We start from the raw sequence: 16,918 nt of genomic DNA, 5'->3' as shown, positions 1-16,918 counted from the left end.
AAAAGGTTCATTCTGACTTTATCATAATTAGGAGTCTAATGGCTGTCGTATCCGAGCACCATCAAGTAAATCCCATTGCAAAAACCTCCTGCAAAACAACAGAGGGTCTTGCTCCACTTTGTGTGCATGTATGAAATCGGTACTGCATGGTTGAGTTGACTCTATGCATTACACTGGAGCTGCCTAGTACTTTGAAACTTATGGCACTGCATACTTTCCACCTCACTTACTTAATCAATGGCAATATTTTTTTCTGCTTAAGAAGCACTAAACACCCTAAATGAATATCCACCCCAGAATGACACTGAAGAAATCTGCCCTCTTAATAGCTCAGTTCTGGTGAACTATTGCTCAGTGTAAAATCTTTTGTTACCTAGCAAACTCACAGATAAGCTAGCCACAGGCCGACTATAAACTCTTCTAATTGAAGCTAATATACCAGACCAGGCATAATCTGGATTCAGGTCAGGACATGGTATAGAAATAGCTTTAGTGTCACTGATGGCAATGCTCTCAATGGAGCAAACATCCATTCTCCTCCTCCTTGACCTCTCTGCAAAATTTGACACTGTTGACCATAAGATACTGCTGTCTTGCCTGAGAGCGGAGGTAGGAGTCCTGGGTAATGTGTTAAAATGTTTTTTGGAGGAACACACACACAATGAGTAGTGATGGGAAGCTGCACCTCTGCCACTAAACCCTTCATCTGTGGAGTCCCACAAAGATCAGTTCTCTCTCCAGTCCTTTTCAACATCTACATGCAGCAGCTAGGTGAAATGGTCAGACAGCATTGTGAATAATGTCACAAGCATGGATTCAGGGACCAACAATATGCGGATGACACACAGCTCTACCTGTCCTTCACCACATATGCCCACACTACGACCACCAGGATGCCCCAATGCTTGGAGGAGATCAGCTCATAGATGAAGAATAGCAGGCTGAAACTGAACCTGAGCAAGGCAGAAGGTGTGCTGATAGGCAGAGAAAAGTGTCTCCAACTAAGTCTCCTTGATTGAAGTCATGTGCCCACAATTGGTCAATTCAGTCTGTAGTTTAGGAGCACTCTTGGATTCTTTACTAACACCAACCTCTCACATAGCAGCTTTTATGAATAACACTCTGTCATCTCCAGTTGCCTCTCTTCCCTCCTGGTGGATAAAGACCAGGCCTCAATTACTCACACCTTTGTCACCTCTTGGCTGGACTGCAGTAATGTGATATACCTGGGCAGGAAGCCATCAGCCCTTGGGAAACTCCAGCTAGTACAGAATGCTGCAGTGCATCTCCTCAGCAACACAGGCTACTGTGAGAGCATCATACCCACCCTCTGCTCTCTGCACTGGCCTCCCAAACATTAAGTCAAATTTAAGATCTTGGTCCTTATCACCAGGGCAGTCAATGGTCTGGGCCCAGCATGTCTGAAAGAGCCTCAAGTTCGGAGATGAAGACTCTGGTCAACAACTCCCCTCCTCAGACACAAAGGCACTTTCTAGCATAAGGGTAAAGCTCATCTGTGCAGGAGACAGAACAGTTTCATGGGTCAGTCTGAGACTGAAACAAAGTCTCCCAGGAACAAACAATTGTCACAAACGTCCCCGCCTTCCTCACTGATTGCAAGGCACATTTCTTTGACCTTGCCTATTCTAATACAAACACAGAGCGTGGGTACTTAAAAAAAACCAAACAACCTTACAACACCCAAATGCACCTGAAATGTAACCTTCCCGAAACAGAACGCTACAAAAACACATGCATTTCCCCACCTGCCGAGAGAATGAGAGTGAGAGTGACCAAGACGTGACAGGTGGAAGGTGCTCAGATACTACGGTGGTGAGGGCAGGATATATACCAATATAGAACAGAATTCTGTTTTAGACCAAAGCCTTGCCCCTCCAGAATGAGGGCGTCTCTCACTACTTAAGCATGTTGTGTAATTTTTTTTCTATTCCAGCAGGAGCATCTATCTGTGCCTAAGAGGCTGCCTTTCCCAGTCATTTGTGTGGCCTGCATTAAGCAGAGCACTTTGCACTCCTTCAGGCCCCAAAGGAAATGGCTAGGCACACATGTTACATCACTTATGTAGGCTTAGCTAGGATTTCTGGCATTTGGTTTAATTCTCTTAGTTGCAGCATATGTCTCGTTGGGGGGAATGGGGATGAGAAAAAAAAAGATGCACTTTAAAGAAAGGTCTGAGCACGGGACTGTAAAGTGGGGATGTCTTCACAAAGATTTATGGTTGCACAAAGAGAGCAGGTTTCCTTGCTGGTGATGTTTCCGTCTGATTTTTCTGCTTTCTTTTTTCGCAGTTGTTCAAAGTTGGAAGACTTGCCAGCAGAGCAGTGGAACCATGCCACAGTCCGCAATGCCTTAAAGGAACTGCTTAAAGAGATGAATCAGAGCACATTAGCCAAAGAATGCCCTCTCTCCCAGGTCAGTGCTTCTACCTGTACTAGAGGATCCAGCTTTATAAAATCCAAAGCCAGGAACTGTTTAGCAAGGTGTTTACAAGAAAAAATTCCAGAAATGTTTAATCCTTTTTTTTTTAAATTAAAAAGGAGAAATTTCAATCCACTTGGGAAATTATCTCTTTACTCTTTAATTGTGGTGCAGCAGGAGAGTGGGGTGGGAGGAGGTATTGTTTCATGGTCTCTGTGTATATAATGTCTTCTGCAGTTTCCACAGTATGCATCCGATGAAGTGAGCTGTAGCTCACGAAAGCTCATGCTCAAATAAATTGTTTAGTCTCTAAGGTGCCACAAGTACTCCTTTTCTTTTTGTGATGTGTTGTTGGAAGGCGATCAGCTGGCTTGTGACCTCAACTTCAAAGGGACCCCAGGTTCTCCATATATATCCTCTCCGAATTTTGTACTACCACTCAACACTCTGTATTGCAACAGCAGCTTATCCTCACTGGTAGAAGCCTGCAGCATACTTTAGGGACACACACAGTTTTCATCAGTCTCTGATTACAAAGGAATGTATATGACTCTCATCAGTGTGGTGCCAGTTTCTAGGAAAACACAACAAAAGTGTGTGTGTGTGTATGTGTTAATAGAGAGAGAGAGAAACTTTATGCAGTACAACTTTGTCACTTGCAGTGAGGACACAACCGCAGTTCGGACTCCTGATGAATCTGAGCTCTAGTTCAAAATTCTTACATGAAGACTTGTATAAAGTGGCAAGGTTAGCTGAGCACCCTTCTGCACCACCAAAAAAGCCAACATCCAGTGATTCATATTACCTGACAAAAAACTTCACTAGAACAGAGGTAGAGCTGTTAATATATTGCTTTTATATTGTCTTTTTAAAACATGAAAAAATGTCTTTTATAGTTAACCTCTTCCCCCTTCCGTCCAAAAAATAAACGAACAACCCTTAAATGCTAAACACATTGCTTACTGAAGTGACTCTGAATACAAGAGTGGATGTGTTGCATAAGAAGGTGTTACTTTTACAGAGTAGAACAGGGGTGGCCAACCTGAGCCTGAGAAGGAGCCAGAATTTACCAATGTACATTGCCAAAGAGCCTCAGTAATTCGTCAGCAGCCCCCCATCAGTTCCCCTTCTCCAGCCCCCAGTGCCTCCCGCCCGTTGGCAGCCCCACCAGTCAGTGCCTCCCCCTCCTCCTCATATCTCCTGCAGTCAGCTGTTTTGCGTGCGCTGGAGGCTCGGGGGTGGGGGTGAGGGTGGGGTGGGAGGAGTGAGGGCATGGCAGGGTCGGGGGAAGGGGCAGGGACCTTGGGGAGTGGGGGAAGGGCCTGTGGCAGAGCCAGGGGTTGAGCAGTGAGCCCCCCCCCAGCCCATTGGAAAGTTGGCACCTGTAGCTCCAGCCCTGGAGTCAGCACCTATGCAAGGAGCCGCATATTAACCTCTGAAGAGCCGCATGCGGCTCCGGAGCCACAGGTTGGCCACCCCTGGAGTAGAACAACACTTTAAGTGTTTGCCTTTATATATAGAATGGACACTGCAAAAGGAGAAATTGATTGGCTAGCGAAGGTTCCAGCAAGTAGGTTGGGGCTCTTTGGCTGATGGTAACAAAACTAGCATATCAAAATTACATTTCAAGAAGTGAAATGAGATGAGATACCTGCAACTCTCAGGTGGAGGGAGACTGGTCTTCAATCCTGTGTGTCCCAGTGCACCTGACCTGTACCACTATCCAGTATAACTGAACAGTGAGCCATGTTATGTGGTGGCATTCATTCACTGTGTAGGGATGTTTTCCATCAGTTTTCATATGGGAATATGCCAGTTGGCTTACCTCTCTATAAACTCATCCTGACATACATTAGCAAGACTACTGATGGCAGAACTGTAGGAGAAAGAATTTCTATCCTGGTGATTATGCAGAGAATAAAGGTACAGAGACATCCTTTTGTGGGTTCTAATTCAGCAAGGCATTTGCACATGCTTACCTTTAAGCATGTGCTTAAGTGATTTGCTGAATGGCGATGAACTCCAGAAGCTGGACCATAATGAATGCATTTCTTGCATTAGAACCACAAAAAGTTGTAACCTCTGTTGTCATGGCTTCCAAAATGTAAAAGATACAGTGGAAGGTTGTATAGGAGCTGTCTATTGCCATTATCTGAATTTGCCTTGAATACAATTCCTTCTCCCAAATCAGTTTTAAAAAAATACCGCACCAAATGTGAAATGTCATTACAACCCCCTTGTGGTTAATATATTATTGACAGCGGCAAATTACAGAGCTGTCTCCTAGGAGTCCAACTGCGGAGTAAATGCTGCTGTTTAATAATGTGTTCACAGTGCATTGAGTTTCCCTCTGTATAGAAGTGGAAAGGGGCTTTTTTTTCTCACCAGTACTATGCTCCAGCTCTTGTTCTTGGTGTATGAGCTCTTCTTGCAGCCCAGATGGAGATTCTGATTGCTACTAATGGGCAGTGTAATCATTGGCTTTGATTTACAATTGTTCTGTTTCTCCTGCTAGGTGTATTATGTATTTGCAGCTTAGCCGCCCTTAGCATAAGGCTGCTGTTCAGACAAATAAATCCCAGTTAAGCAGGGTACTGTGCTAATCATTCCAGTATTGTTCATGTATTTTGCATACTTGTATAAACTTCATTTCCTTGTTGTGGGTTGGTGGTTTTTGTTTCCATTCCATAGTTTTCTCCTTTTATTTTAACTTATGACATTATATCTTGTTTATATGAATCCTCTGCTAGTTCTAGTATACATTATCAGGCAGATGCCAGCTTTCTTTCCACATGGATGTAATGAAGCTGTTCACCCACCGGGGGTAGGAAGAGGAATTTCTGTCCCATTTTTCTTCCTCAGAACCACCACAGCTATAATCTTAGTAATGCCCATTTATTGTAGAGCTGTGAGAGCTTAAAGAAAAACCTGCTGGAAAAATAAACTCTTTAGAGCTGCTTCTTCCAGCTGAAGTTTCCACTCTGTTATGCCCTCAAAAGTCTTCTGTTTCCTCAGGAACAAGCAAGGGTTCATAGGGAAGGAGGTGCTGCTGACTGTTATGGTACTGGGTGTAGGTCTCAAAATATGAATTTTAATTAGAAAATTGAAGCTGAGTTTTGGCGATTAGAACATACATTTAAAAAAAAATTCCCAGCTCTTATTTCATAGCTACTTTGAATCCCCCATACTGCAGCTTAGTGGAAATGTGAAAGTGAAAGGGAAGAGGAACCTCTGTGTTTAAAGTTAATTCCTGCCTCGAAGACGGAAACTAATCTGTACCATCCAATCTTCCTTAAGTCTCTCTAAAGTAATTTCTTCTCAACCTCCTAATACCCCCAAAACTCAAGGGGTCAGGAAAACTGGAATCTTTTGAGGTTGCAACAGAGTAGCAGACTGGGCTGAATAAATACAGAATTGATCTTGAACAGGATGGGATTTTTTTTAGAACACTGTAAAAGTGGAGTAAGCCAGAAGTGAGCCTAGCTAGTAGTTTAACAGCCATGGATAAGACCCCATTTTACACATGAGCCTAGAGGGGCCTGTGTGCCAGAGCTGGAAGCTGTGGTAAATAGCTTGCAATTGCTTTGAGGTCATGCTATCTCTCTAATCTCTTCTACTATGCAGAAGTGTCATAACAGGTGCCAACATTTCTCTGAAACCTGGCATGACTGTAGGTATAAAAAATGTGATTTCAAGAAAGGGTGCTTTGGCTCACACATCTTGTTAAACTTCTTGGGCTTTAGAGTGAATGTGTGTGTATAGATCTATGTAGATATACACATAATGGAATGATTCAGCTCTGGAAGAGTTTAAAAGTTATTAACAATTATTTACTCTATAAAACTGAGACAAGTACCCGTAACAAAACTATGTTCCACCATACAGCCAAAAGTGCCCCAAATGTAAAATATTTTTGTGTGTGTCAAGTGCTGCAGAGCACTCTACCTACTATCTTCCAGTTGCATTGTAGCAGTAGTTGCCAGAGGATACCTGCAAAGGGTGGGGATGGTGGTGAAGTAGTTTAAATCTTTTAGCTGTACCACATTTTGTTGTGGCCCTTGGTTACTTTGAAACTGTAGTGTATTTAGTTTAATCTGCTCTGAATAGCACTATTAATTTTTCTGTTGAGTGATTTTTCACACAACAGCTAATCACACGTTTCTATAAATTATATTAATTTAACTTATTTGCCTAACTGTTGTTCTGCAGCGAGTAGCACGGATGTTCTCCGGTTCTTGGCTGTGTGGTCTTGTTGCAGCTGAAAGCAGAACAGAAGCAGCTGAAAAGCATTATTTGGATTATGCATGCTAACCTTACCTTTAGAATCTGGTTCCTAAATCACAATTGTTCTTATCCCTTGTGTCTAATGTGTGTGTCCCCCAACGTGTCACTGCCTCTAGTTATGCTTTTAGTGTGAAGATTCTGTGACATCACAAGTATAAATTAAAATGACAAGTCAGTAGGAGCTGGAGATAGGAGTCTTGGTTCAAACAGCATCTTTTTTGCATTATTCGTGAACCAGAGTAATCATGTCTGGGGATGTAGAGTGGGAAATACAGCCAATTTTGAGTCCTTCAGTGACTGCATTAGGTTTTGAAGGCACAAATGGGTGATCAATGTGAGCTTGCATGTCATTGACTAGCTCTGGAAAAGAGTTTTCATTATTTTTTAACACACTTTCTGTCTTCCTCTACTTCCAGAGTATGATTTCATCCATTGTAAATAGCACATACTATGCCAATGTATCAGCAACCAAGTGCCAGGAGTTTGGGAGATGGTATAAGAAGTACAAGAAGATTAAAGGTAAATTAACTTCAGTTATTGTTAATTTCCAAGCCAATGAACTGTGTTTGACTGTTTGAAATTTTGTTTTAAGTAAGGGTGATGATAAGCCTTAATAATGTTAGTGAATTTGTCCGCAAAGAGGGCACAGTTGTAGCACACTGGAAATTAAATCCAGTGCATTATGAACAAGGATGGTGTGAAAGGAAAGATTTTTAAAGAAAACATGCGAGTTACGTTACATTTTAGACTGTAATTGCATTGAAAGGATCAACTGTGTGTGTAAGAAAACTAAAACATCTTGGAAAAAAAATCTGCTCTAGAAGATCTGGATTGTAAAGTTAAATTGCTATGTAAATCACCTTCATCATATTTTATTTATGAAAACTAAAAATCTGTCTTCCTAAGTTAAATGTGTCCTCGCTTTCTGTTTAAATATGGTTAAGTGTATTGGCATTCCTGGAATTTAGATAGTAGCAGTGCATTTGAGACCAAGTTGCTTGGAGGCACTGGGCTAAATTCATCCCAACTATTCCTACTTGTACCAAACTGAAAGTGGCCCATTATTTTTATGATATGAAATGGAATTATGTTAGTTGGTGAAATACTAATGTCTCATACAGGAACATTATTTTATGTAGGTTCTTATAACGCCCTTGTTGCCATAATGACTGAGTGTCTTCCAGCAGCGCATTACGTGACGTTACTAACATCTGTCATTGGTAATTTGTTCTTTCTCTTGCCCTTTCCTCAGGGGGAGAATTGTGTGTACAATGCAATGTTTTGTTTTGGTGGAGTTTTCTTTTAAATACACATGCTGCTATGTATTTGTGTGAGACAAAGTATGGCTGAAGAAGTGCGCCTTGTATTTGAAGGGGAGGTGGGAGGTTTGTGATGGTTCTTTGTTCCGCAATCTCGGACCAACCCCGAGTACTGTCTTCTGCACAGACTAGATTTGCCCTTATGATAGAAAGTTCTATTTTGCCTGAAGAGTGGACTTGTTGGCCAGAGTCTTCATCTAAGAACTTAAGTCTCTTTTTTAGATATGCTGGGTTCAGGCCATTGAGGACCATGAAGATAAGGTCTTAGACCTTAAATTTGACTTGATATTCTTTGGAAAGCCAGTGGAGAGAGAGCAGAGGACAGGTTTGATGTGCTCATGATAGCTTGTGGTTGCTAAGAAGATACATTGCAGTGTTTTTGTTTTAGTTAGAGTTTCCTAAGGACTGATGGCTTCCTGCCCAGGTATATCACATTATTTTAGTCCAGATGGTGGGTGATGTAGATATGTATAACCAAGGCTAGCTTATCATCTGCCAGGATGGGTTGGAGTCTTCTAGTAACTGGAAATGAACACTGGTATGTGAGAGTTAAATGTCGGCAAAGAATCCAAGAGTACTCCTAAACTACAGACTGATTTACCACTTGTAGGTGTGTGTCTTCAGCTAAAGGAATTGCATAGTTACTGCAGACTCTTCAAAATGCTTTCCTCTGCCCACTAGCATATCCCTTTGTTTTGCTTGGGTTCAGCTCCAACCAACTGCTCTTCATCCACCAGCTGATTTCATTCAAGCGCTGGGCCATCTTGGTGATATGTAACACCAAATTTTTAAATAAGACTCCAGAGGTAATCCTGGCAAGTACAGTCTTGTAAGACTAACTTCACTACAAGGCTAATTGGTTGAAACTATAGTAAAGAACAGAATGATCAAACACAGATAAAGCATAATATGTTGGGGAAGAATCAACATGGCTTTTGTAAAGGGAAATCATGCTCACCATTCTATTATAATTCTTTTGAGGGTGTCTACAAGCATGTGGACAAGGGTGATCCAGTCGAAATAATGTACCTGGACTTTCAGAAGTCTTCAACAGGGTCCCTCACCAAAGGCTCTTAAGCAAAGTAAGCAGTCATGGGATAAGAGGAAAGGTCCTCTCATGGATCAGTAACTGGTTAAAAGATAGGAAGCAAAGGGTAGGAATAAATGGTTAGTTTTCATAATGGAGAGAGGTAAATAATGGGATCCTCCAAGGATCTGTACTGGAAATTGTGCTGTTCATCATATTCATAAATGATCTGGAAAAGGGGGCAAATAGTGAGGTGAGAAAGTTTGCGGACAATACAAAATTACTCAAGATATTTAAGTCCAAAACTGACTGCAAAGAGTTACAAAGGAATCTCACTAAACTGAGTGGGTGACAAAATGGCAGATGAAATTCAGTGTTGATGAATTCAAAGTACTGCACATTGGGGAAAAAATCATCCTAACTATACATACAAAGTGATGGAGTCTAAATTAGCTGTTACCACTCAGGAAAGAGACCTTAGAGTTATCATGGATAGTTCTCCAGAAACATCCACTCAATGTGCAGCAGCAGTCAAAAAAGCTAATGATGTTAGGAACCGTTTGGGAAGAGATAAGTAGTAAGACAGAAAATATCACAATGCCACTATATAAATTCATTGTACGCCCACACGCTGAATACTGCATGCAGTTCTGGTCACCCCACCTCAAAAAAGATACATTAGAATTGGAAAAGGTTCAGAGGACAACACAAATGATTAGGGGTATGGAACAACTTCTGTACGAGGAGAGGTTAAAAACACTGTTCAGCTTAGAAAATATATGACTAAGGGGGATATGTTAGAGGTGTGTAAAATCATGAATGGTGTGGAGAAAGTGAATAAGGAAGTGTTATTTACTCCTTCACAAAACACAGGAACTAGGGATCGTCCAATGAAATTAATAGGCAGCAGGTTTAAAACAAACATATGTAAGAATTTCTTCACACAATGCACAGTCAATCTGTAGAACATGTTGCCAGGGATGTTGAGAAGGCCAAAAGTATAACTGGGTTCACAAAAGAATTAGATAAGTTCATGGAGGATAGGTCCATCAATGTCTATCAGCCAAGATGGTCAGTGACTCTACTCCATGCTTTAGGTGTCCATGAACCTCCATCTGCAAGAAGCTGGGTGTGGATGACAGGAGATGGATCATGTTCTTTTAATTCCCTCTGAAGCATCTGGTACTGGTCACTGTCGGAAGACAGGATATGTGGCTTGATGGATCATTAGTTTGACAGCCAATGCATTGGTCATGCTTCTGTTCATATTTCTTATAGGAAAGGTAAAGCTGTATGTCATTACATGTCTCTCACTTAAGTCTGTGTCGTGTGTTCATTTCACCTACTGGCTGCATATAGATGTTGAAAAGGCATGGAGAAAGAATTGACCCTTGTGGGACTCGACAAATGAGGGGTCTAGTGGTGGAGGCATAGTTTCCCACCAGCATGGTTTGGATGTGTCTCTGCAGGAAGGACTCAAACCATTTTAGCACATTCCAGTGGACCTCTGCCATCTCTTTCAGGCTAGACAGCAGTATCTTGTAGTCAACAATGTCAAATGTTGCAGACGGGTCAAAGAAGATGAGAACGGATGTCTGCTCACCATCCATTTATTGCAGGAGATCGTTGGTGGCACTAAAACTGTTTCTGACCATGGCCTGGCCTGAATCCAGATTTTGGGGACTGGATATTAGTTTAAATTAGATGTTTGTAATTGACCTGTGGCTAGATTCTCTGTGAGTTTGCTCAGAAACAGAACGTTTGACACCAAGCAGTAGTTGGCGTGAACCAATGTATCAAAGAGGGAGGGTTTCCTCAGTGTCGGTCTCTGGAAGGGAAGATTCCTTCCCTGAATTGGAATGCATTGGCTATTTCAGGCATGACTTGCACCAGAAGCTCAAGCCTTTTTTTCACCAGCCAGAAAGGGCTTGTGTCAGATTCACAAAGCTTGGGTCGGGATTCCCTTATGGTGCCCATAACTTCTTGAGAAGTGAATATACCAAATGTATACTTATTCGTGAAACTCAAATCTTTTAAAAAAGTGTCTGCAGTTTTTTGCTCTTAAAAAGTAGAGCATATAAGATGTGGAAGGCTGCTATTTAATTCATTTAAGGCAAAATATAAACCCATCATCGTAATGTAATAAGGAAGCTTCTTTTAGAATTGAGAATATTTTTATCTTGCATAAGATCAGGGCAAACACTGAGGGATCTGTTTTCCCTTTGATTTATGTGCCTATTTCCCATTAACTGTAGTGTGGTTACATGTGTGCATGGAGTATGGAAGATATACGTATAAAAATCAGAGCTCTGTTGTGTGCAACAGTGATATTTGCCCTAGCAAGAGCGATTATGTTTTAGGTTAAAAATGTCTGTGGAAGATTTTAAAATAGTTGAAGTAAAACTGTAAATGAAGTACGTAAGAGAATTAAAATACACATCTTTTCATTTTGTACAATTACACAGGGGTCATCTGCAAATTTTGATTTAGACATTTACCATGTCGTTAATATTTACCATTGTGCAGGATGAATTGAATAGTTCCTTCTCACTCTAAATTACCATCGTGTGACTCAGAAGTGTTTTCTTTTCTCTAAATGACTCTTAGTAAAAAGATTTTTTTTAAAGTGCTCTTGGCTGAAACAAATCAAAGGAATCAAAGAGCTTCAAGGTCATTTAGTAGATTGCTTTAACTCTCTGTTGCAGGAGAAAAGCTATGGGTTTGCTATTTCATCAGGCTAGGGTGTAATGCCAGCTCCAAAGACACTGGAAACCCTTAACTGTAGTGGTTCTCAGTGTTGCCACTTCAGACTCCCAAGTGTTTCTAGCACACCACATCTTCCACTTTCTTCCTTTCTTAGAGCATTCAGTTCTTCAAGCTCTTTCTTTTTTTTTTAGTTAGTAAGTGCACAGTTAAATCATTAAGTGCAGTAAAAGCAGAGGGAGACCTTGATTTCAATCAAGAGGTCAAGGACCCAAACCTAAAGAGTTTGCCAGATAACTGTGTATGTGCACTATTTAAAGAGATTCAGCTAGTCGTTGCTGTTTGAAAGAGTATGTGTGTGTTAGTAGGAGGAGAAAAGAGAAGGTTAAGGTATGTGTGAAGTAAACACAAGCTGCTGTAAAACAGTTCAAGTGGTGTTGATTCATCAACCAAACGAGTGGGAGGGAAAACAAAAGATCCATGACAGGTACAGTTGGGTATGGAAAATAAACAGCTATGTAACTTCATTGCAATAATCTCTAGCACCCTCTGAAAGGGAAGATTTCTGCACTTAGTTTGGTGCTTTTAATTTCACATCTCCATTTCTTTGTTATAATTTCATTTCTACTTCACAGTTGGTGGTTTGTACAGTAGAACTCATTTCATATGTGAAATTAGTGAGTTTGTAAATATACATAGCCACACATCTCTTTTAATAAGAAGTAAAAAGTTCTGTTTTTTAAAAAACTGGATATAAGCAACAGTTAGATTTTAGAGTCAAATTTTGCCCTTGGAAATCACTGTGAGGCATTGGGACCAGCACATACATATCCAAGGCCAGATTTGGTTAGTAGAATGTAAAAAACCAAAACAAACAAACAAACAAAAACCCAAACGAGCGAAAAAAAAATCACATGCACTGTGGTAAATGCAAAATAGAAAGGGGCTTCTAAATTACTTTTGACGTTGCAAACTAAATGCAGTCTATGGTATTTAAATGTGTTTCCTATTATCTGCTAATGTCCGTTTTAATAAAACAGTGGGAACTAAATGGTTGCTTCTTAATCAAAACCATGATTTCCTAAACATAAGCTATGTGATTCTGTTACAAATTGCCACATATAGATAGATCTCCTAGGTCAAACTTTTTTTCCCCTTTCTCATGGAAATAAATAAACAGTAAAATAATTATACATTCTAGAAGATCAAAGTAAATATGACTAAAGCAATGCAAAAATAAAAAAGTCCTCTGGGAAAATAAAGAAGAAAATCATCAGGTTGCAGAGTATATAGTTAATGTTTAAATAAATATAAGAAAGTGAACAATCAATAATTTGATATCATTAGTAACAGATGTCAAACCTATATACAAATGGAATTGTATGAAATTTGAAGTAAACATTCTTAGTGTGCATTCTGTTGAGTTTACTGAAAATACAGCTAAATTATTTATGCTTATAATTGTTAAAAGTTTTCAGTTAGTTCAGCTCAGAATGTTAATTATCTCTTGTGTCAAGGCCATCATAGAATAAGGTTCTGGCTTGACTTTCCTACCCCTGTCTACCAGCCCCTTTAAGTTTTGAAGAAATTCATCGTTTATTCAGTAGCATAGGAGTTAGTATACATACTGATAACTGGAATTTACTAGTGTGAGAATGGAGATTTTTCCATGTTTTCCCAGCTGTTGGTCTAGCACTCTGTATGTGTGTTTGGGCATGGGTGAATGGGACAGTAGGATGGGAAAAGATCAGGAAAAATCTTCCTAACCAGTTTGGTGTATACGATATATACTGTGTATGCCAGTGGTTCTGAACCAGTGGTCTGGGGCCACGAGCAGATTTCAGGGCAAGCAGGGCCAGTGTTAGACTCACTGGAGCCCAGGGCAGAAAGCTAAAGTCCCACTGCATGGGGCTGAAGCCTGGGGCCCTGAGTCCTTCCACCTGGGATTGTAGCTGAAGCCTGAGTAACTTTGCTACCTGGGGGGCCCCTGTGGCATGGGGCCCCAGGAAGTTACACTGCTTGCTACCCCATGATGCCGGTCCTTGCTTTTATATGCAGAAAACCATTTGTTGTGGCACAGGTGGGCCGTGGCGCTTTTATAGCATGTTGCGGGTGCCTCAGAAAGAAACATGTTGAGAACCCCTGGTGTATGTATTTGTGGAAAGAGGGCTTATATTAATACAGTTCTAACTTTAAAAGTTGGGAAATGAGAAAGTTAAGGTTCTCAGTAACTTTCTCTTTGTCATACAGCACATATGTAATCATTTAGATCTAGTATTTGGTAGTTTAATTACCGATCAAAATTATACACAGGATGTGCAAGATGGAGTGAGTTAATGTTACTACATGTATCTTTTATTTAACTTTTGATTTTAAATTTTCACATTTTTAAGGTTACAGGACTACTTCCTCATTTACACTGAGGCCATTTGCACCACCCTAATAGTGGAAAGAGGCCTTGCAGTGAATGTAAAATTACCCCATAAGGCCCTTTGCATTCCCAGAGCAGAAGAAAAGGGCCTCATGTACATGAGAATCAGGCCCACAGTTTTAATGAGGATTGCATGTAAATCAGACAGTGATGACCTAGTCTTCGGAGGTACTGAACACAAACATCTCCTATGGAAGTTTACGGAAGCTATGGATGCTCAGACCCTTTGAAATTTAGGATCTGAATAATTAGTTTAATATTTCTTAGCAGAATATAATATGAATGAAGCCCAGTCTTTGGTCCAAAAGTAATGAGCTCTTCTGTCAGTCTTCTCTGTGTTTGTATCAAAATCCAGCATAAATGTTCTCTTCCAGTCCATATGTAAATAAAACATAACATTTGTTCAAACGCATTGAAAGGCAAAAGCAATTATCTGCAATGAGTTAAAGCAGAAGTAATTCCATTTGCATTATTTGCTTTGTTTTGTGCATGATTCTACAACATTTAACACTGACTTACTTAGATTCCCTGTAAAAATTAAAGAATACATACATAAAAAACTCTGTGTGTGTGTGTGTGTGTGTGTAAACAGACAGAAATATTTCAAAGCAATCAAAAGCATTTCCAAGGAATAAAATTCATAGAAATAATTCATTGTCCAGTGTCATTTTGGTAATATTTTGCTAATGGTCTTTCAGCTATCTGTTTTTAAAAGATATATTCCCTTCCCAAGGTTAGTTTTATAGGAAAGACAATCACTCCTTCACTACTGAAAGTTTTTTAGTACTGTGAATATTTTCTCTTAGCCTGAGCCCAAATTCTCAAGCAGAGGGGAGAAAGGAGAACAACAAATATGATGTGACCTTAAAACAAGCTAAAAACGTCTTTTGTTTGTCCAGATAATAAGAGTCATCTTTATCCCTAAGATCAGAAATCATCTTGGTGTAAGTTCAGAGATGTTGGCTGATGGTCTTTTTGTGAAGTGATGAATCGCTTCAATATAAATTAATTATTTCTGATTTCAGTAGGTCAGGAGCTAGCTGTTGCAGGAAAGAGGATTACACATCTTCCTTAAACTGAGGATAATCTATGTCGTCTTTATCTTTTTGGATCTTCTTTGTTTTTCAGATATAGTTGTAGGCGCTGTTATTTTTTGAAAACTTGTTTACAGCCTCAGACAGACGGACAGAGAATCTGTTTTTTGACCGTGGGTCTTAGTTGCAGTTGCAGGATTAGAGAGTTTAGAAGCAGCAGCATTTGCATGAGTTTCCAGCTTTTCCACTCTCAGGCTGACAGAACTCAGTTTCCCATTCAAGGTAGCAACTGCCGAGGGAGCACACTGAGAATTCCTATTACTTTCTTTAAGAATTATTTTGAATTGTTCATCTGAAGCAGGTGTTTTTAGGAACTTCTTAGAAAGGTGGCAGTTCTTTTCCATCCAAGATTTTTGCTTTAAATTGGCCTATGTAGTAATGTTTTCTTTGGACTTCGACATTTCGGATGGCTAGTTACACTCATTATCAGTTTAGATACTTAAATAACTTATTTAAGAATTTGCAGTTTCTTGGGGTTTTTGCTTGTACTTTAGTTGTTGATCTGGAGCTAAGCCAAAACGAAGCCTTTCAGTTTAGCTGACAGCTCTTCCTCCTGCTATGAAAATCTGAACCTTTTCTTTTGAATTCAATAGGGTTTTTTCATTTTTTTAAAAGAAAATAAAGAAACTATTGGTCTTGATATTGTTAGCATTTTGGTGGCCCACGGAGGCTTTGAAAGGTCACAGTTCACTGAGGGATGAGCTCACATCTTTAATGCTGTTAAGCTGTAGACGATGTTCTGCTGTACTGCTTCGATGGGACAGTAGGGCATTGGTTTACATTGAGACTGCTGTATCTTTACAATGGAAAAAGATGGAGACTTAATTTTTTTAAAATCAGAGTATAGAATTGATGGAACAGGCAGGATACAGCAAACATTATAGATATCTGAAAATTGTCTACACCTTTTCAAACCCACATTTCTTTTTCTCCTCTCCGTGATGTTATGACGTTCATTTTTAAGGACTGTGTTGTGTGTGTGTGTGGTTCTATGAGACGCAACCTGCCGAATGCCTTATATTCCAGAAGCCCATAAGCAGTGGCCTTTGTGGCTGTTAAGCAGGATGGAGAGAATTAGAACTGGCTGAACTATTTTGAAATTTGAATTTTGATGAAAAAGACGTGTGTGGGAATTTCAACTTTGGAAAATGTTATTCCTATTTTTTGACTGCGCTAGAGAGAATGGGAAGTCCTTACAGCTCCAAGTGTGTTGTCACTGCTAGGTGTCTGCTAAAAAATTTAACAGATGCTCACTAAGCATGCTCAGAAGTGAGTTGTCAATTATTTACCTTTTTTCTTTTAAAAACTTTCACTTTCAAAATTAGCTAAGAGATACTTCCTCATTGTGGAGCAGTCACATGCCAAGACTGCAGTTTTGCTCAGCCATTTTTGAATTATTGGGGAGCAAAGTAAAAAAAGAAATTCTCTCTCTCTCCCCCCCGCCTCTGGTTATCCCAGAGTGTCTTATTTTTTTTTTTTTTTTGAGATCTCTTTTGCACCATTCTACAGGTTAAATAGGACACACTGCCGTTAGAATCCAGTATTTATAACTATGTGCAATCCCCTACCCCTTTAAATTTTTTTTTAAAAAAAAGGGCGTAAAACTTTTTTGGTCACAAAT

At 40.0% G+C, this 16,918-nt stretch overlaps 1 protein-coding gene across 3 annotated transcripts in view; it reads left to right on the top strand.

Moving 5' to 3' along the window:
- Positions 1-16,918, top strand: part of SATB2 (SATB homeobox 2) — a 166,198-nt gene that overhangs the window by 73,080 nt on the left and 76,200 nt on the right. For all 3 annotated transcript variants that reach the window (XM_048869826.2, XM_048869827.2, XM_048869825.2), the window contains exons 5-6: positions 2,310-2,433; positions 7,140-7,242. In XM_048869826.2, coding sequence (XP_048725783.1) covers positions 2,310-2,433; positions 7,140-7,242 — 227 coding nt within the window. The remainder of the gene's footprint in view (positions 1-2,309; positions 2,434-7,139; positions 7,243-16,918) is intronic.

This window comes from Caretta caretta, chromosome 11 (assembly GCF_965140235.1).
Source record: "Caretta caretta isolate rCarCar2 chromosome 11, rCarCar1.hap1, whole genome shotgun sequence".
NCBI classification, from domain to species: Eukaryota; Metazoa; Chordata; order Testudines; family Cheloniidae; genus Caretta; species Caretta caretta.
The sequence above is the reverse complement of the archived record's forward strand: the minus strand, read 5'-3'. Positions and strand labels throughout refer to the sequence as shown.